General features: G+C 45.4%; 2 protein-coding genes across 3 annotated transcripts in view; one reads left to right on the top strand and one right to left on the bottom strand.

Moving 5' to 3' along the window:
* LOC6550289 (frequenin-1) overlaps positions 1 to 21,963 on the bottom strand; it is a 28,073-nt gene extending 6,110 nt beyond the window's left edge. The window contains exons 1-2 of one of the 2 annotated variants that reach the window (XM_026982336.1): positions 21,599 to 21,963; positions 3,932 to 4,123 (exon numbers count right to left, since the gene is read on the bottom strand). In XM_026982336.1, the coding sequence (XP_026838137.1) occupies positions 3,932 to 3,995 (64 nt within the window). In that variant the 5' untranslated portion in view covers positions 3,996 to 4,123; positions 21,599 to 21,963. Of the gene's footprint in view, positions 1 to 3,931; positions 4,124 to 9,521; positions 9,585 to 21,598 lie in introns of those variants that run through there. The other variant, XM_026982335.1, reaches the window with a different exon arrangement.
* On the top strand, positions 20,226 to 21,017 carry LOC6550287. The gene has a single exon (XM_001977600.1). The coding sequence runs from the start codon at positions 20,226 to 20,228 to the stop codon at positions 21,015 to 21,017; it is 792 nt and encodes a 263-aa protein (XP_001977636.1).
* Positions 21,964 to 23,663: the final 1,700 nt, after the last annotated feature.

Genomic DNA, 23,663 nt, shown 5'->3' with positions numbered 1-23,663 from the left:
AGATCCCAGCGATTCCGAGGCGGGGCAACAAGTGACCTCGCCACTCGGCTTAACCCTGAGCACAGCCACATCGCATGTCTGCGGTTAACCCCTTGGTGGCCTCGCACGCAACTGAAACGCAACCGCTCACCATCCTCCCAGCCACATAGACCTATACCTGTACTTATAGTCACAGTCACAGTCATAGTTTTGCACACCTCCGCAGGGACAAATTGGCCTGGCAAACTGGTGTGCAACCAGACACAGATCCTATCTCAAATTGGTTCTCGGAACAGGGCTCACCCACTAATTAATCATGATGCTATCTATAATGAAATTCTACGAACACGTATGCAGGCTGAAGATAACTATAAGAGTATCTACGAAGACTTTCGTATTCATTGCATACTTTCAGTCAGGATAGTGATATGAGTGCTTAAAGATATTGAAACCCTAGGGAATCCTTGATTCCAGTTTAAGGTTACCAATGGAATTGGCCAGCATATATGCCTGGTTTCGATAACCCTTTTGCCAGCTGCGCCTAAGTGGGCTGGCTCTTTTGTACTGCAACCCGATCGTATGGAAAGGCATATTAGCAGTTCAGTTTCCATTGATTCGATTCCCCGCCCTGATTGGGTTTGCCTGCGATTGCCCCACTCATTGTTCCTGAAATGCTAAAACATCGCTGCCAGCTAAAGTTGACTCAAAGCACATCATAATTTCCCATCGATTGGCAATTTTCTAATGTCGTTATATCGCAATGCGCCCAGTTCCAGCTCCACTTTCCTCCGCCGCCGTTTCCCAGGCGAATGGCTTTCTGTTTGTTGCTTTATCAATTTGCCTCTATAAACGAGCAGCAGCCAGGGAATCAGGGAAGCAGTAACCGAATGGAGCACAGTGCAACTGAGCAGTGCCGCACCGAATAACTGACTCAATGGAAGGACGACTGATGCAAGGAGGAGGTTGGTCTCTTGGTCTGTTGGTCTGTTGGTCTGAGGGGGTGAAGAGGTGAAGGGGTAAACGGGTTAAGGATGAGGAGCTGGTCGGGTAATAGGGTGATAGGTTGCCCAATGCCGGCGCCATTAGCAAATTATACACAGCATGTGTGCATAACAGTGGGCCTGGCCCAAAAGAACCAACAAGACGGGCAATGCAGACTGGCTATCAGTCCATTTCCACAACCATTCGATCGTCTTCTCATTTTTTCCTTTACACTCAGCAAAACCTGCATCACTATCATACAAAAAACGCCTTACATTTGGCAATGCCTTGGCTTAAATTGTTGTAAGTAGGTTGAAAAGAAAATTAAAAGTACTCTAAAAGGTACTATTTAGTCGTAAGTCGTAACTCAGATGAAGGACCTTTGGTACGTCTTTTTCCCTCAGTGTATGCTCTTGCTGTTCTGTTATGTTATGTTCAGCTGTGCTTGTTGCTTGTACACATTTGATTTCCACTGCTAAATGCCAGACAAAATGTCAGGAGAAGTTGAGTGCTCCCTCAACCAGCCGCCCACGCCGTCCAATCTCGAGCAGGGAGCTGGGTGCAGGGAACTGGGTGCAGGGAACTGGGTGCAGGGAACTGGTGCTGGGAACTGAGTGCTGGGAACAGGGACCACAACAAGTGCAATAATAATTTCAACATTGAAGTGAATTTTGAGTGTCAGCCAATGCGTGCGAAATCAGATGGGAGGTGCCAACAGGGCGGATGTTGAATGGGCATGGACATGGGCGTGGGCATGAGATTGGTGGGGTGAGGAGGGGCGCCACAGGACATAGCATCTTTTTGCAATCCTCGACGGCAACCGACTGCGATGTTCCGTCTGTTTGCATAGAGAAATGCATGTGCCAAAGCCAAATGAATGCGGTTCCGAATGCTATTGCCATATGACATTGCTGCAGCGTGTCGTAAGCCATGGGTGTGGGTTGAATGGGGGCGGGCTGGGGGTTCTGGGGGTCCCTTGGCAAGGGTCGTGCATTTTAGTTTTATAAGCGATTTTGCCCAAGTCCCGCCCCACCGTCATAACGCCCCTGTGCCCCATACTGCGACTGTTTGTCGAAGCGTAAAACAAACAGAAATTGACATGTATGTGGGGTGAAAAGAAGGGTAAGGAAGGGCTGACGAAGGGTAAGGAAGGGCTGAAGAAGGGCTGAAGAAGGGCTGAAGAAGGGCTGAAGAAGGGGTGGAGCATGGTTGAGGAAGGGCTAAATAAATGAGAAGGCATGTGGCGAGCTAAGGGGCGGCGAAAAGTAATCAAATGTTGCACACATTTCAACTTGTTATTCTTTCGCCCGCCATTCACTGAACTATTGCACTCTAATGCACTCCTTATAGGGTTGGTCTGTCCCTCAATCGTCCCTTTTTTATCTCACCCACTCGTTTCAATTAAGGACTTTATGACTGAGCAATCAAAATGGGGCTTAAGTGTAAGTAAACTCCAGCGAATATGGCGATTTGCTAAAGGAGCTTATATACATTTGGAAAACCAGGCAGACCATTAGGCTATATAGTTCATAAATTCAACAAGTATTAGTCCCATTCACCGCATATAAATTGGATGTATTATTTAATTCGTGCGTACATTTTGAACACACAAGCCACATTAATAAGCCGCCAAGCAGCTAAATTGTTTTGGCAAACACTACGTGGCTCCGCAATTTATGGGCGTAAAATATGCACTCAACAAACCGCTAATCGAACACTAAGCCGTGCAATAACATTTCGCATAATATCAAAATGCCATGAGACGACTTTAAGCGCAACGCATAAAAGGTTGTCGCTCCACACTCACATGTGGCATATGGCAGTCGTATCGCACAAAAGGAATGGAGAAAAGTATTGCCTACTTATGAGGGCACTTGAGGCAATAAACAATAAAAGAAAACTCTTAAAGCTCATACAGCCAGGCGCTTAAACTGCAATCGAAGCGCAATGGGCCAATGGAGGAGCCTCCAATGAAGAAACCTCCATTGCAGGACTCGCGCCAGGACGACTTGCCACACACATACACCATCGTACATGTGTACACACGTACACGTATGTCGTCGTTGTTGGCCCCTCAGGGCGCTCTGGCATGTGCAACTATTAGAAAATATAAAACTGTATGCTACGACGCACACACACACACACACATGCACACAGGCACATATACATGCACACGCATGCGGATGTCCAAGAGAAATTACATAAAAAATTAAATGGAACACAAGCCTTGAGGGGCCATACCCTGCATAAAACGAAAAAAATGCAACGGAATCGAAAAGTGTTCGACGACCAACGTCCAAAATGGTCTGGATCCAACCAATTTTGCAACATTTTGTGGCAACTAAACAAATTACAGGTTCGGAGTTTTCCCTGCCACATCTTAAAGCTGAGAAATTGCTTTCCCCGGAAGTTGTTGATAAATTAACCTCTCTTAGTCATACTAATTAATACCTTTCTTGTTTAAACCTTGCCACTTGCCACTGCTATAATTATATTTAATCAATTCGTTATTTTGAGCCTCTTAAAATATTATACAAATATGTTAATTTTAAAGCACCATTTGAACATACCCACTGCGCTTAGCATATTTAACCATTAAGGATTTGTTGGCCATCCACAGCTAAGTGAAATGGAATTTGCTGACCAAATCCCAGAAATCCCAGAAATAATGAATGGCCAGTTGCGGGGCAAATGAGCAGTTGAAAGGATTGCGCTTCAGCCCAGAAATGCGAGCACAGTGAGAACTGCTCCACTGATATATGATGGTCGTGCCGTGGTGCAGTGGGCATGGGACATTACCGGAGCTGCCAAAAAGGCTTTCAGGCAACGACTCGTAACTCATTCCGGGGAGTTCAAGGCTGCCAACGCACCCAACCGTGATTTGTGGCCGGAATACGCAACCAGACGGAGACATATATACACACATACTCGGATACCAAATACACGCAGATGGAGATGTAGGGGTACTTACAGTATGTGTCCGTTGTCAGCCGATCGATGGTGTCCTGCTTCAATTTTGAGTTCTTCTTGCCCATGGTGAAGGTTCGCCCTGTTTCCGATGACGATACGTCTGCTTCTGCTTCTTGAGCTGACTGGCCAAGTGGTTGGTCAGTGACAGGTAATTGGGCGAGCGTGTCTTATCCCAAATCGGTCTCAGTTCGATCTGCAAGTACAAGCACAAGTGGCGGCATTGGATTAGAGATAGTCACCCGAAAACTGAGGCCGCCAAGGCGAAGGCATCGCTCATCGGTGCCTCCACCTGCACCGAAGGGTACTTTCATATTTAAGCACGTCAGCGCTGGCTTTTTGTGTGGGCCTGGCCAAAAGGACTGCCGCCCACCTCGAACATCACCGAAAACAAGGCAAGGAACAACCGCAACGACAACAGCAGCCGCAGCACAATGAGTGGGTGGCTGGGTGCTTCGTCCTTCGGGTCTTCGCACCCTTCACACCGCCACTGCCCCCCGAGCCGTGCGCCAGTGCGTCATCCGACTCAACCAAACTCAGTTGGGCCGAAACTTACGGCATGGGCTTGAACTTGGCCCTGTCGGTCCGTTCGCCCACAATTTCGGCCAATTTCAACTAAATTCCTCATTTCCATAGACCGAAATAGCACTTCATTTTGGCCGTATCGTTTCCTGTACGAAATACAATGTCCGCAATTTATGTAAAATGGTCACACCAAACGGTATGAATTGGTATTAATTCGAGTATATGTTTGAACTTATTTTATCTGCAAGATACAATTCTATCTTGTAACTACGGCACTGTCTGCAAATGTTAAGTGAGTTAATAGTTCAATGCAAGATGGACGTTTAGTTACATCCACTTAGAGGATGTAATGTCAAATGGCCAAGAATCTATTGCCCAAATTTGCAAGTACTGGGTACCAAGTGTTCGTCCCTAGAATCACAGCAAGCCCCCTGTTTGCTTTACCTTTTGCAGGTTTGTGTAACGTCAACCATGACGACAATGGCAGCGACAACAGCACGATGTCTACAAGTTTTACCCGTAGAGTTGCGTAATTAAAATGTTAATAATTTCCCAGGCAAGTTTTCCCACTTTCCCAGCGCCATGCTATTCAATGCGTCCGCGAGCAGGGAGGAAAGTTTTTAAATTCTTTGTTGCCACTTAACAAGCAAATTGCGCGAGACTTTAATTGACTTTGAATTGGCAATGTGGCAATGTGGCAATGGAGGCGGCCACCAGGCCAAAACCCATGCCCAAAAGCACCTCACGTGTGCGCCATAATAATAAGTTATGAGCGAGAAGCCAAAGCTAAATACCCAAAACCAGGATCCATAATTAGGCGCGCTGTGTCCTCGAAGGAATCATGACAAATTAGACAGAAACTTGCATAACACAATCGTAAAAGATCTGTCTGTGCCATTTTCATATTTCATTTTACGAGTTGCGGACAAATTTTGATGGCCCTGGCGGAAGCTGGCAAAGAAAACCGCCCCGACAGCCGAGGCAACTTTTTGATGGAGCTCCCAGCTTCCCAGCTTCCAGTTCCCAGCTCCCCAGCTCCCATCTTCCAGCTCCCACTGAAATCCACAGCGAAGTCAACGTGTGGACAGGCCACAACGACGACGACGACAACAATTCTCGACGGATGTGCCCAAAGTTAACTGCTGACAGTGGGAGAAATGGTAAGGGGATCAGGAACACAGGACGAAGGACGCAGGACGCAGGACGCAGGACTTGGACTGATGGCACATGGCAGAACAGAAAATTAAACAGAGCCCGAAACCGAAATAAATTATTGAACAGATCCAGCTTAAAAATGCAGCACAATGGCATTACAACTGAAGCGCAATAAATGGATAAATATTCAAGACAACTTGAGAAACAACTTGCCAGAGTAAATATACTAAAACATCTTTAGGACACAAGTCGATTGGAATTTACAAGGGTCAAAAGCCAGGTGTTATTCCTTTGTTATTCATTGTTATTCCTTAATAAAATTAAAATCAGACATCGTGGCTTTATTTTACTAGTAAATTTAGTAAGTCTAATAATAATCAAAACACCTATATGGGCAAATTACAAATATTCCCTGCACAACATTAGCTATTACAGCACTGTCTACCAAAATTTGAACGCCTAAAACGAGGGAAATATATTAAAAAATTATAAACTGATAGGACAGCTCATGAATAGCCCCCACACAATGAGGAGCCATGAAAATTGATTCCCCCCTTGAAGATCATTAGGGGAGACATTTTGGGCAATGCCCCAGAGTCAGTGGCGAAAAAAGAATGAAAAGGAAGCAATTCTGGCTGAAAAGGGCAAATGTGGCGGGCTTGGCTGGCTGGGTGCAAGGTGCGCAGTTCAGGGGTCACATGATGGTGATGCAACTGCTAACGAACGTGGAGACCCAGCGACGTGTCCAGTGCCACGTCCACATTCGAGTCCACCGCCGTGTCCCTTTGAGTGTCCTGGCTGGCTGGTTGGCTGGCTTGTACTTTCACCCGCCCTGCCGGATACCCTTGCTCCATCCCCACCAGTTCTAGCCCACTCCTCCGCGGAAGTTGTTTGTGCCAACTGCTTGGGGTGTCTGTCTCGTCCTCGTCTCCATCGTCGTCGTCCTCCGGTTGCACGTCCAGGTCCACGCTGACGTCCATGTCCCAGTCCATGTCCATGTCTGTGTCTGTGTCTGTCAGAAACGGAAATTGAAGGGAAAGAAAATTGAGCATACTTTAAGGCGCCTCCGCCTTGGCCTTCTGCCTTGTCTCAGTGTCAGTCATGGCTCTCTGATTCCCCGGCCCTGATTCTGATTCCGATTCCCGGTCCGTCTCTGCTCCTGCTCCTGCTCCTGCTCCCGCTGCTGCCCCATTCCGATTCCGAGTCCACCTGGCTGTCCGAAGGGCATTACGCGATTTCCGGCCAGCTCTAAATGCATTTGCCCATTTGGCCCCAGCAACTTTCACACCCCCAACAGGCAGGGGGAGAATTTATAAAATGGCCAACGGCGTTGCCATTGAATTGAATAATTGCCAAACGACTTGTAAACAAGTTTGCAAAGACACAGCAAAGAGTTCTAATGCTAATTTGTTTGGTATTTTCGCCAACTTCAGGGCCGTGAAACGGAGACAAAAGGCGTTGCTTCCAACTTTAATTGCCTGGGCAGGGCGACCAAACTCGATCAAACTTGGGCTAAGTTAATTAGTCAATGACTTGAATAGCCGTTCAGTAACAGGTCGAACTTCTGAGTAGAAGCGAGAAGCGAGAAGTGAGAAGGGGCCCATGAATTAGGAATTCCCCAGTGAATACTTAATTTTCGTCAGTCCTGCAAAACTTTCGCCTCGGATGCCCGCACAAAATCATAATTTTCCAGCCACTGCTGGCGATAAGTTGGCCTAATAAATTAGGTTCTAAACAATGCCTCCCTCCCAATGCAATCCCTTCATTAAAGATTGTGTTGACCACATTTCGGGATGCCTCAATTCGAGTGGCTCTGCCTGTCCGGCAGACACGTCCTGGCTTATTTCGCCTTTTAATGGAATTTTTAAGCAAACAATTATTCACGCCAGCTGGAGCGTAGCTACATCCCCTTTTCGTTTCTCGACAAATCCAGGAATTGCAATTTTTGGGCAGCCAGCCAAAGTCTCGGGCGCAAAGTTTTGCCGAAAAGAAAGGAAGTGCCAGCTTTGCTGTACAGTTTTTGCCAAGTTTTTCGGGTGCCTTAGAAATTGCAAATTGTCGCAAAAAATTCAAAAAAATCAAATAAAAAGTAATGAAAAGAAGAGAAAAAGAATAAATCCAGTGATTGCGGTCGTTTGTATTTGATTGAAGATTCATTCGTCAGCTGCTTTTCTTATCGTTGCAATGGCACTACCAAACTCCTGTCCGATGCCCTTGGCAATTCCATTAGTCACCTGCGTAACTAAGCCACCGCCATCTTATCACTGTACTATTTGTATCCCAACTCGCTTTATCTGCCCTTATCTGCTGGCAACCCCAATTTGGTAGCTCGAAAGTTTTGCTGGGACCTCATGTGTCTGGCTATTAACTTGGCCCCATGAATTATGCAAATGGCGGCTCAGAAAACAGAGCAGCGAATTGGTAATAAAGGTTACTTTGGCTCGAAAGGAACGTAACGCGATAGGACACAAGCACACACACACAAACACACTGCCCTCGAGTTCCGTTCATCGCGTTTTCATCAATGAATCACCAACTTGTATTCATCTCGAGCACATAATGAAATAATGAATCCTATGAGAACTAGTTATGGATACTATGGTCCAGGGTTCATAGTCCAGGATCCAGGATCCATGGATTCCGGGGGTTCAGGGGCGAGGGGTGAGGGGTGCGCAGCCGCCAGTTTTGAGATATTTTTGAGTAGCGACTGCAGGGTCGGCGCAAACACACACTCACGTACACACACACACGTGGGCGAAATTTACATAACCTCTTTCATTTTGATTTGATTATTTTCATTCAATTTCGTAAGCCACGCGAGCAGGCGAAGGCTGCAGGAGTGCGAGGGGGGTGGGGTGGCAGGCTAGCAGGGGCGTGGGGATTTTTTTTGCACGGGGGCTGGAACCCCGAGGGGGGAGGGGGGTTGGCTGGATTCGCTGACGTCGTCTGGCGCGTCAAAGCGCAACAGCGAGATAAAGAAGAAGCATCCTTGGGCAGCAGAGAGCAAAGAAGGATTATTTGCAGAGGTACGAATGTGTAATACCCTCGGAAGGGGAAGAATTAGGAAATATCCAATAATAAATAGGTATTATTATTTTATAGATTACTAAGCTCGTTTTTCCAACGCTAACATTAATATAATTTTTATTCTGAGGCATACTATTTTAAATAACTTATAAGAAATAAATCATTTACATATACCCTAAACCCTTAAGTACAAATAGCCATTAGGCTTAAGATGAGACATGCTATCTTTTCAGTTTTACTGGCGATAAGTAATCCGCAGCAAAAGCAAATATTATGTCCATTGAAACGATGGCAAGCCGATGTCAAGTTGTCCAGCTGACAGACAGTGATATAGGGTATACGTTTTTCGGGGCAGGCAAGCAGTGAAAACAAAAATTGAATATTTTATCACTGGGTAGGTGGGCGAGGAAGTGGGAGACTGGCAGTTACATTGTGCTTTTGTGTGGGTGTGTGGGTGTGTGGCTCTCTGTTACCCTTTTATGGGCTGCCTGGGCAGTCTATTAGGCCAAGCCCCCACCTCGCCGCTCAACACTTTTTCGGGGGTCATGTTATTCTATGTGCTCGTACCTTTTCGGCATTTTTCTTTGGGTTCTTGTAACCGTTGCTCGCCCCTTTTTTATTTTTTTGGTCTTTGGCTAAGTAAGTCGTTAAGTTGTCAGGCTTGACTCTTCCAGTGTGTGTACGTGTGTGTGCTGGTGTGCTGGTGTGGCATTGTGTTTGTGTTGGTGTGGCTTTATCAATAAAGGAGCTCTTTGGCAGGACATCAACTGGCAAAAGCCTCACACTTGGCTGAGCAATATTTGCCTGGCTTAAGCCCTTTACACCAGACCAAAACCCAATAAACAAACATTCGGATCGCTTGAAATATTTTCCAAAATTTGTCTTACATTCGAAGCAGATTTGTTTCGCCTTTCACCCCGCTCGTCTGCGGTTTGCCTTTTTGTTTGTTATTTTTTCCTCTTTTTGTTTGTGTTTTTACATTTATTAGCGCTGCAACAACAGTAAACAACAACAACGAGAACAGAAAAAAAATATATAAACGGTGGCAAAAGTGGCGGATGCGGCGACTGCGTCTTTTTTCTTATTTGGGTGGGCGAAACTCTTGGACTCGGATACGGATACGGACACGGATGCAGCTGCGGATGCGGATGCGGCTGCGGATGCGGATACGGAGGCGGACTAGGACTCGGATGGCTCCGGCTCCGGACTCGGCTTTTCGTTCCGTTCGTGGCACGGTCTGAAAATCAACTGAAAAGCTTCGGTTCGGAGCGGAGCGCAATCAACAGTAGGTCGAATGTCCTTGCTGATACGAGCCGCCGACGAAGTTAAACGAGGCGCGTCCTCGTGGTTCCATGCCATGCCGTGCTACGCCTAGCCACGCCACTCCCACTCCCACTCCCAACTCCCCCGTAATCCCTGAGAGCTTTCTGCAGAAACGCAATCATCATAGGCAGCAGCCGGAAGCCAAGAGGCTGTGCGGAATGCGGTGGCACAAGGATGGCGGCGATGGCGGCGATGGCAGCTATGCCAACACAGATATCGCTCAAGTAGTTTAAATAAATAAATAAATTCGTGGCTTATTTTAATGGCATCAAGTGGCACAGCCGCCTGCCTCCAGGCGCTCTGGTCACACTAGTGGGAAGTCCCCCAAAGGAGCTGGGCGGCCCAACAATAATGCCCGGGGGTCCTAAGATCCTGCAAAAGAGATTGCCGTCAAATTGGTGAGCCGGGCGCCTGGGGCAGATGACAGCCGAAATCTGATCATGAGATGGGATAATATTTAAATTGCTCATTGTGGAATATATTTGAGCTCCTCTTCGTTCGCATTAAGTGGCCGTGACAGTTTGGCGGCTAATGCATTTATGTTAATTAGGACCATTGCTGGACAAACTCAGATTCAATTATGCGCGCTGTGGGCTGCATTTCGCTCTCCTCTGGCATTTTTTAATTATGTAATGCAATTTATTAATTTCAATTTGCATTTGTACTCGGTTGTGCGCACCTGTGCAGGAAGCCCTGCTGCCAGTGAATCCGTGCAGCCAAAATGGGGGCAGCGTGCCGTATGCGTAATATTAGCGCATTAATATGTGCCACATAGCCATGTGTGCGGTGTGCGGTGTGTGTGTGTCTGTGTGTGTGTGTGTGTGTGTGCGAGGGTGAGTGACGCAGTGTGCGTGAGTCTGACAAGAAAAGGCAGCGGCTTAAAAAAATATATAAAAATACAGGAGTATAAATGCGGAACGGGGAACGCCGGTAATTCGACATTACGAGCATTAACTCCCACGCCAGAGTGGCTGCCTCTCGCTCCCTCGCCATTGCGCTCTCACTCCCACTACTCACCACACAAGCTTTCCTTCTGCGACACAGAAAGCTCGTGCTGCGGCGAAGCTTTTCCTCGCGGCCAACGGACAAGTGAGTTTTTGGCGCCAGGAAACATCGTATCCCAAACAAAAAATCTCATCTAATCTAATCGCATTAAATCAACAATGTTCACGCCAACGCCAACGCCACGCCCACCGACCACAGCACCTGCCCGCCCACAGCGAAAAACAAAAAACAACAAAAATCTGTCGTTATAAGCAGCGTGGGAAATTTTGTCGGGTAAAGAGGTCGAAAAACGGAAAAAACACGTCAAAGGAGCATGGTGGCCAAAAAAATCAAAAAGTTTATGCACAAAATAATTATGCAAATTCTGTTATCCTATTCTGCTCAGTTGTTTATACTCAATCGTTGAGTAGAAAAGCCGACACAGAACCTGTAATGCTTAAAGAAAAATGTGTTTATTAATCTACTCTAATCGTAGTTGATTTTTTGTAATCTATGTGATTATATTATGCTTTTATGTATGCAGTGCAAAATGTAGCTGCTATTGAGTAGTTAGTATTTCCATTTTATTACACTTATTTTGAAAATACTTAGGCCAAGTGACTTTGATATATTGCAACCCAAAAGCCCATTTCAATTGCCTGGCGTCACAAATCCACTTGTAACCAGGAAAATCACCCCGCTAATATATCATACGCGTAGTGCTCAGGTGGCATTCCAGCTCTCCATTTCGCTTATCAGTGCGGATGGGAAACAAAAATATTTATCATACGCCGCGTGGGCCGCCGCGGAGTTTCCCCACTGACGTTTTTGTTGCTGTTGGTGATGCAAAGTCGATTTCCACGAATCTCCCGGGTCTTTTCCACCCCCTCGCCTCAGCGCCATATCGTTTAACTGCCTCAAAGCCATTGTTAATTAGTGCACCGACCTTGTCGTAATTAGTGCGCGCACTGCACACGGTTGGGGTTTTTCGGTTTTAGGGTTTGGGGGAGGGGTCAGGCTCTGGAGACCCCAGCCCCTCATGAAGGGGCAGTAGGCGGAAAGGTTGGGGAGCAGTTGGTGGAGCCAAGCGCCAGCCGACGAGAATTTTGTGTGCAGTTTTTGGCGAATGCCGCAGGCGTTGCATGATGAAACCGAGGCGCAGATGAGCTCTGACTAAACTGGTAGGGGTTGAAGGGTAGAGGGGTTGAGGGGCAGGACGAAAAAGGAGCGAATTATTTGCAAGGAGCTTGCGGCACGTAAGCCAGCACAAGCGGATAATAAGTTTTGCATTAGTGGACCGGAGCCGGGCAAATGCAATTTTTGGTTGGGCGGATGGCTCCCCAGGGCCAGCATCGCTGGCCAGTTTAGCTAAATAAGCTAATGAGCCAAGCAGCAGCAGAAGAAGTTAAGCCCGGCGAATTCCAGGAATCTCCCTTAAAGTTTGCCAAAAATAATACGAAAAATAAATTACCAGAACGCAGTGGGAGGTGGCACGTTAGAGAAAATTTAAGTGGGAAAGCCGGGCGCTTAGGTGCTAAGGCTACACAAATTCAAAGCACTTGCATTCGAATGCGTGCAACAAACACAATGCTAATCAACGACCATAAAACCGGGTTGCCGAAAAAAAAAACAATGGCGAAGCAACCAATTGCAGAGTGAAGTGCATAAATTTCGAATGGAAATTATGCACACACACGCAGGAAAAGTGTGGCAACAAACCGAAGCAGGTGGGCGGGTGCTCGGAAAAACAAGGGGAAAATCAGTGAGGCGGAGAGAGCGAGACAAGGAAAATGCCAGCTGACGCCGTCGCCAGCCTTCCGCCTGGTTGGGGAATCAATCTCCACAGGGAAAGTGAAGTAGCTCACCCACTTCCATTGCCCCCGCCCCATGCCCCATTTCTTCGTCAACAATAAAATTTAAGAAATTTTCTAAATTTGACTGCAGATTTTTAAGGAATTGTGCCAGAAACATTTAGAGGTATGCCACTTAAAAATCCGATTAATATAAGTTGAGTTATGGAGTTTCGAACTTCAGCCTTGGGCCATTTTTTGAATTGTTTTGATTTTGTACAACATTATACACCAAAAAAGTACAAAAATTAAAAAAAAAATAAATTTCTAAATTTGAATGCAGATTTTTAGAGAATTGCGCCACAAACATTTAGAGGTATTCCGCTTCAAAATCCGATGAAGATAAGTTGAGTTCTGGAGTTTCGAACTTCAGCCTTGGGTCAGTTTTTGAATTGTTTTGATTTTTGATTATACACCAAAAAAGTACAAAAATTAAAAAAAAAAATTAATTTCTAAATTTGAATGCAGATTTTTAGGGAATTGCGCCAGAAACATTTAGAGGTATTCCGCTTCAAAATCCGATGTTGATAAGTTGAGTTATGGAGTTTCGAACTTCAGCCTTGGGCCATTTTTTTAATTGTTTTGATTTTATACAACAAAAAAGTACAAAAATTTAAAAAAAAAATAAATTTCTAAATTTGAATGCAGAGTTTTAGAGAATTGCGCCACAAACATTTAGAGGTATGCCACTTAAAAATCCGATTAAAATAAGTGGAGTTATGGAGTTTGGAACTTCAGCCTTGGGACATTTCATACTTTTTTTGAATCAACATCAACAAAATTACAAAAAAATGTAAAAAAATAAATTTTTAAATTTGAATGCAGATTTTTAGAGAATTGCGCCAGAATGATTGAGAGGTATGCCTTTTTGATTCCCTCCCACAGTCTCCCCAAGAAACACGTTCAAGACTCCGGCCCAGATGTCTAAAAGCCTGCTCACTGTTTGCCACATTTAAATACAAATTAAAAAACAATTAAACATTTGCCCCAACTTGTGCACACCCCACCGCCCAACGCCCAACGCCCACAAATAATTAGGCGCATAATTATTTAATGCGACGAGTGTGCGTGTGTGTGCTTGGGTAAACTTACGAGGAAGTGCCTCATAAGCCAAACATTGAGCAAAGAAGTGTGAGGGGTGTATTGGGAAATGCTGGCGATATGAAAATTAATAGACGCACTTCCAAAGTGGCAAAAACAGGAACAAACAAGAGCCCCAGCAGGAGGAGGCAATGGTTGGAGTGGCTCGGAACACTACAAGTGTCGTGTGAACGGGTGCTCGACTGGAGGCCATCTACCCAAGTCCATGCCCTTGCCACACCAATACCCACTTACCCATGCCCATGCCCATGCCCATGCCCGATCCTGGCCAGAGGCGACAGCTCCCAGACACTTCGCTGAATGCCGGCGCCAGCATCCGACTGAGCTGTAAAAAGGGAGAGGCGTCGGGACGAGACGAAGCGAAGCGAAGCGAAAGGAGACAGACAGAAATGCGAGGAGCACTGGATAACGTGGCGTATGCTTGATATTTGAGTAAGGCGGCGAGTGAGCAAATTGCAAGTGATTTGGCGCACTGTCAAAATATTAAAAATCCAGCTACAATTGATTAGTGGAGTGGGGCAATCTATCATCACCCAAAAAACTATCCCATTTAAAGAGCGCTCTTTAAGGTTCTTCGCCCCTCTTCGTTTAACAACCCAACTCCCATCCGCACCATTTGTTGTTATTATTAATTTTATGCGCCATATAAACGGTGGAAGGACCCCAAAAAAGTCAGCAGCGCCAAGTAAACAAAAGCCTTCGACGCCGCTCCATTGACTACAACAAAAACAGTTGGGAATATAAAAATTTGCCACTGTGTGGGGGAAATACATATTAAGCAAGGGACAGGCGACAAGAAAATGTGTTTCAGGCTGCGCAGAGCGGGAGAAATATATAAAAATAAGCATAATTCAGGGCATCAAACTCAACATAAACCTGCAAGTGAATTATCATTTTGAGGTCATTGAAAACAATCGGCCATATTTGAGGGCACTGATAAGCTTCAAGGAAAGTTTGCAAGGGGGGAAGTACAATAAATGTATTAAATATCAAGCGGTATCAAAAGTTGGGCTTCCAATCTGGCTTATACTTTATAAGTTGTGTTTCCCATCCACCAGTTAAGACAAATTCCCATTTGATTTGTTTTAAACACATCACTTGCTGTACAATTCCAACCTTTAAGAGATATGGCGGAAATTCCAAGCGCCATCAAGTTGTTTCGAATCATTCTCTGCAATCCATCAACCAGCGGAGTGCTCATGCCTTGGACATTTTGGTCGCCTGCCAACTATGGCACATGTGCCCTAATGTGTGTGCGGTTCTGTGGTCCATGCCATTGTCATTTCCATTGACTTGGTCCTGTTCTCGGTCGCGGTCTTGGGTCTCGGAACTTGGGTGCTGTGGAACTGGGGAACTGGGAAACTGGGAAACTGGGAAACTGGGGAACTGGGCGCTGAATCCTGACTCCTGGTCGACGTCATATTGTGTTTGGCAAATCGTTTGCGATAAAGCCAACTACATAATGTCTCTGTAGACCGGGGCAAGGAGGCGGAGCAGAGTGATTGGAGGTCGGGACACATAAAAATGCTAAACCAGCGCTATGCTGGCGTCGCAGCGACGCACACACATATACAACAAAATGCCAAATACCAATTTTCAACCCTCTGACCCCAGCGTCTCCCTCCATATGTGGGCCTCGGGATAATGCGCGTTATCCTTGATTGCCTGCCTCGATATTGGGCCACAAGCCACGGTCCGTGGGCTCAAACTCAAGCTGGGGCCAATGGATGTGGAATATGGCCTGGCTGCAAACAAGACGCTTAAACTTGCCTCTCGGTTCGCCAGCGTTGGGCAAAGTTTGATGCTCTTTGGGCAAGAGGAGTCTCTCAGCTGGGAGATCACTGTATATATATTGTTGATTTATTCATTTAAAAATATTATGCATAAAGACCCCTTTTCACCTCACTTCAACTGGTAGAAACCTATTTTTCTTAGAGCATTCGAACTATTTTCTGTTTGCACGGCAGCAAACAATTAAATTACCATTTATTTCTAATTTATTAATATTCACCAACTTATGTTAACCATATGCAAGCCTTCTAGTAAACTTTAAATTTCATATGAGTACAAATTGGAGATTTCATAAATCATTGTTATCCCCCAATTTGGCACTTGTAGAGAATTGAGCCAGAAACATTTAGAGGTATGCCACTTAAAAATCCGATTAAAATAAGTGGAGTTATGGAGTCTGGAACTTCAGCCTTGGGTCATTTTTTGAATTGTTTTGATTTTGTACAACATTATACACCAAAAAAGTACAAAAATTAAAAAAAAAAATAAATTTCTAAATTTGACTGCAGATTTTTAGAGAATTGCGCCACAAACATTTAGAGGTATGCCACTTAAAAATCCGATTAAGAGAAGTGAAGTTATGGAGTTTGGAACTTCAGCCTTGGGTCATTTTTTGAATTGTTTTGATTTCGTACAACATTATACACCAAAAAAGTACAAAAATTAAAAAAAAAAATAAATTTCTAAATTTGAATGCAGATTTTTAGAGAATTGCGCCACAAACATTTAGAGGTATGCCACTTAAAAATCCGATTAGGAGAAGTGGAGTTATGGAGTATAGAACTTCAGCCTTGGGACATTTCATACTTTTTTTGAATCAACATAGACAAAATTACAAAAAAAATGTAAAAAAAATAAATTTCTAAATTTGAATGCAGATTTTTAGAGAATTGCGCCAGAATGATTTAGAGGTATGCCTTTTTGAAATCCGATTCCCTCCCACAGTCACCCCAAGAAACACGTTCAAGACTCCGGCGCAGATGTCTAAAAGCCTGCTCACTGTTTGCCACATTTAAATACAAATTAAAAAACAATTAAACATTTGCCCCAACTTGTGCACACCCCACCGCCCAACGCCCAGCGCCCACAAATAATTAGGCGCATAATTATTTAATGCGACGAGTGTGCGTGTGTGTGCTTGGGTAAACTTACGAGGAAGTGCCTCATAAGCCAAACATTGAGCAAAGAAGTGTGAGGGGTGTATTGGGAAATGCTGGCGATATGAAAATTAATAGACGCACTTCCAAAGTGGCAAAAACAGGAACAAACAAGAGCCCCAGCAGGAGGAGGCAATGGTTGGAGTGGCTCGGAACACTACAAGTGTCGTGTGAACGGGTGCTCGACTGGAGGCCATCTACCCAAGTCCATGCCCTCACACACCAATACCCACTTACCCAAGCCCACGCCCGATCCTGGCCAGAGGCGACAGCTCCCAGACACTTCGCTGAATGCCGGCGCCAGCATCCGACTGAGCTGTAAAAAGGGAGAGGCGTCGGGACGAGACGAAGCGAAGCGAAGCGAAAGGAGACAGACAGAAATGCGAGGAGCACTGGATAACGTGGCGTATGCTTGATATTTGAGTAAGGCGGCGAGTGAGCAAATTGCAAGTGATTTGGCGCACTGTCAAAATATTAAAAATCCAGCTACAATTGATTAGTGGAGTGGGGCAATCTATCATCACCCAAAAAACTATCCCATTTAAAGAGCGCTCTTTAAGGTTCTTCGCCCCTCTTCGTTTAACAACCCAACTCCCATCCGCACCATTTGTTGTTATTATTAATTTTATGCGCCATATAAACGGTGGAAGGACCCCAAAAAAGTCAGCAGCGCCAAGTAAACAAAAGCCTTCGACGCCGCTCCATTGACTACAACAAAAACAGTTGGGAATATAAAAATTTGCCACTGTGTGGGGGAAATACATATTAAGCAAGGGACAGGCGACAAGAAAATGTGTTTCAGGCTGCGCAGAGCGGGAGAAATATATAAAAATAAGCATAATTCAGGGCATCAAACTCAACATAAACCTGCAAGTGAATTATCATTTTGAGGTCATTGAAAACAATCGGCCATATTTGAGGGCACTGATAAGCTTCAAGGAAAGTTTGCAAGGGGGGAAGTACAATAAATGTATTAAATATCAAGCGGTATCAAAAGTTGGGCTTCCAATCTGGCTTATACTTTATAAGTTGTGTTTCCCATCCACCAGTTAAGACAAATTCCCATTTGATTTGTTTTAAACACATCACTTGCTGTACAATTCCAACCTTTAAGAGATATGGCGGAAATTCCAAGCGCCATCAAGTTGTTTCGAATCATTCTCTGCAATCCATCAACCAGCGGAGTGCTCATGCCTTGGACATTTTGGTCGCCTGCCAACTATGGCACATGTGCCCTAATGTGTGTGCGGTTCTGTGGTCCATGCCATTGTCATTTCCATTGACTTGGTCCTGTTCTCGGTCGCGGTCTTGGGTCTCGGAACTTGGGTGCTGTGGAACTGGGGAACTGGGAAACTGGGAAACTGGGAAACTGGGGAACTGGGCGCTGAATCCTGACTCCTGGTCGACGTCATATTGTGTTTGGCAAATCGTTTGCGATAAAGCCAACTACATAATGTCTCTGTAGACCGGGGCAAGGAGGCGGAGCAGAGTGATTGGAGGTCGGGACACATAAAAATGCTAAACCAGCGCTATGCTGGCGTCGCAGCGACGCACACACATATACAACAAAATGCCAAATACCAATTTTCAACCCTCTGACCCCAGCGTCTCCCTCCATATGTGGGCCTCGGGATAATGCGCGTTATCCTTGATTGCCTGCCTCGATATTGGGCCACAAGCCACGGTCCGTGGGCTCAAACTCAAGCTGGGGCCAATGGATGTGGAATATGGCCTGGCTGCAAACAAGACGCTTAAACTTGCCTCTCGGTTCGCCAGCGTTGGGCAAAGTTTGATGCTCTTTGGGCAAGAGGAGTCTCTCAGCTGGGAGATCACTGTATATATATTGTTGATTTATTCATTTAAAAATATTATGCATAAAGACCCCTTTTCACCTCACTTCAACTGGTAGAAACCTATTTTTCTTAGAGCATTCGAACTATTTTCTGTTTGCACGGCAGCAAACAATTAAATTACCATTTATTTCTAATTTATTAATATTCACCAACTTATGTTAACCATATGCAAGCCTTCTAGTAAACTTTAAATTTCATATGAGTACAAATTGGAGATTTCATAAATCATTGTTATCCCCCAATTTGGCACTTGTAGTGGATAATAGTTATCGAAACTAAAGTGGTGCAAACTCAACATGCCCATTAAAATGAATATGCCATTAAAGCGTATGGCGCAGTTCGGTTTTTGCCGATTAACCGGATCCTGATTGTTTCACTTTTCTGTGTCTTTGCCATTTAGCCTATCGTGATTTGGCTCTTTTGGGCTCTAGGCAGCTTTCAGCTGCTGATTCCTGATTCCTGATTCCTAATTCCTTCTGGCTTCTTGCCTTTGTGCTTTATGCTCATCATCATTTGCCGGGACCAGATTTTTGCCTCTTTTCTCGGCGGCTAATTGGTGCCCAAATGCCGCCTGGCGAATGGTTCTGTTTTCCCCCCCGAAATGCGAATGCGAATGGGCATGGGACTAGGATGACGGGGTGACCAGGGGGCGACGTCGTCCACGGGGCAACTAGCTAAACAACAATTTTAATTGCGACCAGGCAGAGTCAACGTCTGGGACTCGGGCCAAAGGCAAATGAGCGAGCGCTCCAAGAAATATGAACGAGGTCAATGATTGTTTACACTACCCTCGAATGCTGTTTACTTCGGCCGGCAGGGCGACAAAGGGGGGTGGGGGCATGGGTGTGTGTTGTGTGCTGTGTGTATGTGTGTGGCAGGTGGGGTGGTGGCACGGTGGCGTTAGTTCCAGTTGCCAGACACCTTGGAGGCAGCCACCTGCGGCGAGTCTCAGATAGTGAGAAAAACAGGAAAAGTGCAGTAATTAAAGAAATACCTAGATATAATTATTTTTCTTATCTTCATTTCGCTGCATGCTAGGAAATATAATTCACTGGGGGTTCCTTAATTCACTACCAGAATATTAGCTAAAGAAAGGGAACCTTATTACTAGAAAGTCTTAAAAGGGCTGATAAAGGCGTCTCAAAGTGTGGAACAATTTAGTTCTTATTTTGACTGGCAAAATAGTGTATCTACTCCACTGTGGCAGCCATTAGGCCTCGTGCACGTGTGTGTGTGCTAGAGAGTGTGTTAGCATGCGAGCGAGCGAGAAGGAGATATGGAACAAAAAGAGAGCGTTGCATAAACACTTGCCTGTGCCACTACAGATGCCTCAGTTGCTGCCTCATTTAAGTGAACTGTTTAAGGTGCGAACATAGGCTAATCAATAGTCATGCCATGGCCAGTAGTTATGCTAAGCCCTAAAAAGCAATAAAGCCAAACTTTTGGAAGCCCAATCGAAGTAGTCGACTGGTAGAGACTCAGTCAACGTTTTTTCACCTTTGCATATTCCAAATTATTACCCCACATCCAAGATGTATCGGTATAATAAGCGCAACATGTCCCTGGAGTTGCTACGCGATCTCTACGAGAGCTGGCTGATCCTGGCCATGGGCATGCTGGTTCGCTGGAATCGCTGGCGTCCGCTGAGCAATGCCATCATATCGCCACTGGATCCCAAGCCGTACGCAATTGGCGACAATGAACGCTGGGCGGATGTCTACTTTGAATGCGGCCTGCTCCTGGCCATCTTGCAGTACCGACCACTTTGGGTGCGGCGGTGTCGCCATCGCGTCCGCCTCCTGATGCTGCTGTCCGAGATAGTGCTGCTGCTCCAGCTGGTGCACTGGATCGATTGCCAGCCGTGGCAATCGTTTCTGGGCATCGTCGAGGAGCTCTTCCTCGCCCTGGGACGTGGTCAGTGGGGCTCCTCGTTCCTTCGCTGTCCGGCCGAGGTGCGCACTCTGCTCCTGCGTGGCTATGTCTTCGATGTGTTCCGCCTGCTCTCCTCGTTCGGCATCTTCTCCGTTGCCCTAAACTCGACAGCTGGTGAGTGGAGGGTGTCCCTGGACTTCCTGCTGATCGGCTGTTTGCCAAAGAGCTCGGTCAGGAGGCGGTGCCTCTATGTGGACTACAAGAAGAGGGACTTCGAGCGCAGATGTAATGGACTGCCGCCAAATCCCCCACCCGAGCTCCTCATTTACAAACGTATGTGCTGCCTGTGTCTGCAGCAACTCAAATCCGCACCCATGGCCCCAGAGATTCGGAAGGAGCAGTGCCATTCATACCTTTCTATTTTATTTACTGCGGCTAATGCGTTCAAATAAAATTACTTTCGCACCATTGGCTGACAGTTAGTTGAGTGGATTTCTACAATTCTACAATCCAATTATTCATGCTATGAATAATTTAGATAACAAAGTCAGCTTGATATGCATCAGTTACTAAGCCGTACTGAGTACAACAAGTTGCATTCATTTTTATGCAGCTGCCACATTCGATGCCATACCGTCTGTATTTGCGGTGGTATTTAGTGCCACAATGCATTTCTGGCAGCCAAAAGCCGTTACCACGGCAAACCGCAGATGCCAGAAACTGAGCCCAAAATCACTTTCAAGAGCCGCTGTCCATAATTAAGCTCAGCATACCAAAGTCATCGGTCTCAAGCTGTCGTAATAACCGCACAGTTGGTGCCCAAAGATAACTGCAACCGCACGTGGACCGCAAAGCGAATGCCACTGCAATCCAATTAGCAATCGCAAACTACCACCTATACCAGCCAAATTGATTTTTAATTCCAAATCTGCCTAATTATCGAGTTTGCTGGATTCGGATTTGAATTGGGATGGGCTAAGGCTGCGGTTGGGTTTGGGGTAATATTGTTTATCCGGGATAAGTAACGACATACCTGGCACTCATTTGTGTGGTCATCAAATGCCGCGTTGGGTTGGCTCGTGTTTGCGATGACAGTAATCGGCTGATTAGGCGTACTTATAGATGTAATTTGCACTCGAATGGAAAGCGATGCAGCCAACGCACTACAAAGGCATTTTCACTTTGGCTTAAAAACAAATTGGGTAGCAGTTTAACGCATTAGCGCGCACACTTAATTAGAATTCTCTGCCCGCTTTTTGTTGTTATTTGGCGTGTTTTTTTTTTGTTTTTGTGGGCAAAGTGGGTGGTAAATGGGGGAAGCGATTTCCAATATGCACAGCGCACGCGAGCGACCCAAAAAAGCAAACACAAGTTCGGCAAAAATTCGAGAAAAAAAAATCGAACAATCGAAAAAAAATAGAATTAAAATAAATAGAGGAAACCGAAAAAACAATGAGGAAACCGAAGCGAAAATCGAGTCGCGAACATGCACATACTTGTGCGAATGGCAATCGAATGCCAGCAGCCGCACAAATGGCCTGGGCCTCAGTCAACGCCGCAGTCGCAGTCGCAGTCGCAGTCGACGTCGACGTCGGCAGCGCAGTCGGCGTGGGGATGGGCTGAGGAATTGAGCAATTGAAGAATTTACTTTGCATTTCTTACAGGTGCCGCCTGCCGTGGTTCGGCAGTGACTAATTATTTCTTCCTCTTGGCCTCTGCCTAAATATAGTAAATAATAAAAACGCTGGCGAATAACAAAAGAGCAAGCGGCGGGCAAATAAACAATAAAAGATACAGATACTATATCCAAAGATACAGATAAAGATACGGACACGGGGCAGCAGTCAAATCAAACGAACCGTTTATTGGCCTGCTGCTGTTCGTACATATGTACGTGCATACATACATATACATATATGTATCTCTTTAGATCGGCTGAATATCTCGACACCTAGGCGAACTCTGCAGATACTTTCGCTAAATAGAAGCAGTGTCTTTGGTCCATTGTAAAGATTTTTCAAGATTTTATAAGGTTTTTTAAGATTAAGATCACACTCAAATTGGCAAGAAAAATTAGCTCAAAAATCATATTTCCTGCATTGAATATTTTTTAAAGAATTGTTCGAATAATGTCAGATAATCCAAAGCAAACATTAGGGAACACATCCCATTGTCGCCCTGCCACAAAATCGGAATCAATTTGCTTAGCTTTTTATTGCCTTGGATCGCATATTCGCTTCGTTAAAACTAGAAAACACTTTAAGATATTTTTGGCACAGTCTTATCATCCATTCTACTGCTAGAATTTAAATAAATTGTGTTTTACTTCGCTGGCCAAAGGAACACTTCCAATATTATAATTAAACAATTGATTTTCGTTTAAATGCCCATAAATCTTGTGTATATACTGTATTTTTCAGTCGCCTACCAAGTATTTCAGTTCGAATTCCTGCTAGCATCGAATGCTTTTCGAAAAGTAATCTATAATTAAATGCATTGTTCTTCGAAGTGAAACGCAAGTTTATAGCGGCAGATACGTACGCATATATTGATTGGATTTCAATTGCTCCATCTTTCAACTCTCCCAACCAAATGGTCTCTCAAGATCTGTTTGCCACCGATTAGATTAGTTGAAGTATCCAATCAGCCGATCGCTGATGACGATCAACTGGTGATCCCCTGACGCAGAAGCAGCCTTTCCATTTCCCGTTTCAATTTGCAGTTCGCCGGCGAACGCGCGAGGAATAAATTCGCCATTCTGTACGAAAGAGGGGGCTTTAATGGGCGCACCTCCGAGGGGGTTTTCTAGAGGGGGGGGGGGGGGGGGGGGGCGGTTGCTGCGATACCGCGTCATCGACGTCGACTGCGCCCGCGGCGTCCTACTCACTCACTCTGCCGCGATCGGCGATTCCGATGGCTAAGGAATCGAATTCGAGTCCGAAGCAGGCCAATTATAATTAGTGTTTATTTATTCTGCTTGGATAGGTCAGGGGCGTGCCGAGGGGGGCTGGTTGGGCCCATGTAAGAATTGTTTTCGCATTTGTTGCTTCTCTGTTGTATGGATACATTCGGATACGGATACAGATACAGATACAGAT

This window comes from Drosophila erecta, unplaced genomic scaffold, assembly GCF_003286155.1.
Source record: "Drosophila erecta strain 14021-0224.00,06,07 unplaced genomic scaffold, DereRS2 tig00000126-arrow-pilon, whole genome shotgun sequence".
NCBI lineage: Eukaryota > Metazoa > Arthropoda > Insecta > Diptera > Drosophilidae > Drosophila > Drosophila erecta.
The sequence above is the reverse complement of the archived record's forward strand: the minus strand, read 5'-3'. Positions and strand labels throughout refer to the sequence as shown.

Excerpts from the sequence above, each read along its gene's own strand:
- LOC6550287 (XM_001977600.1), top strand. The coding sequence starts at position 20,226 with ATGTATCGGTATAATAAGCGCAACATGTCCCTGGAGTTGCTACGCGAT.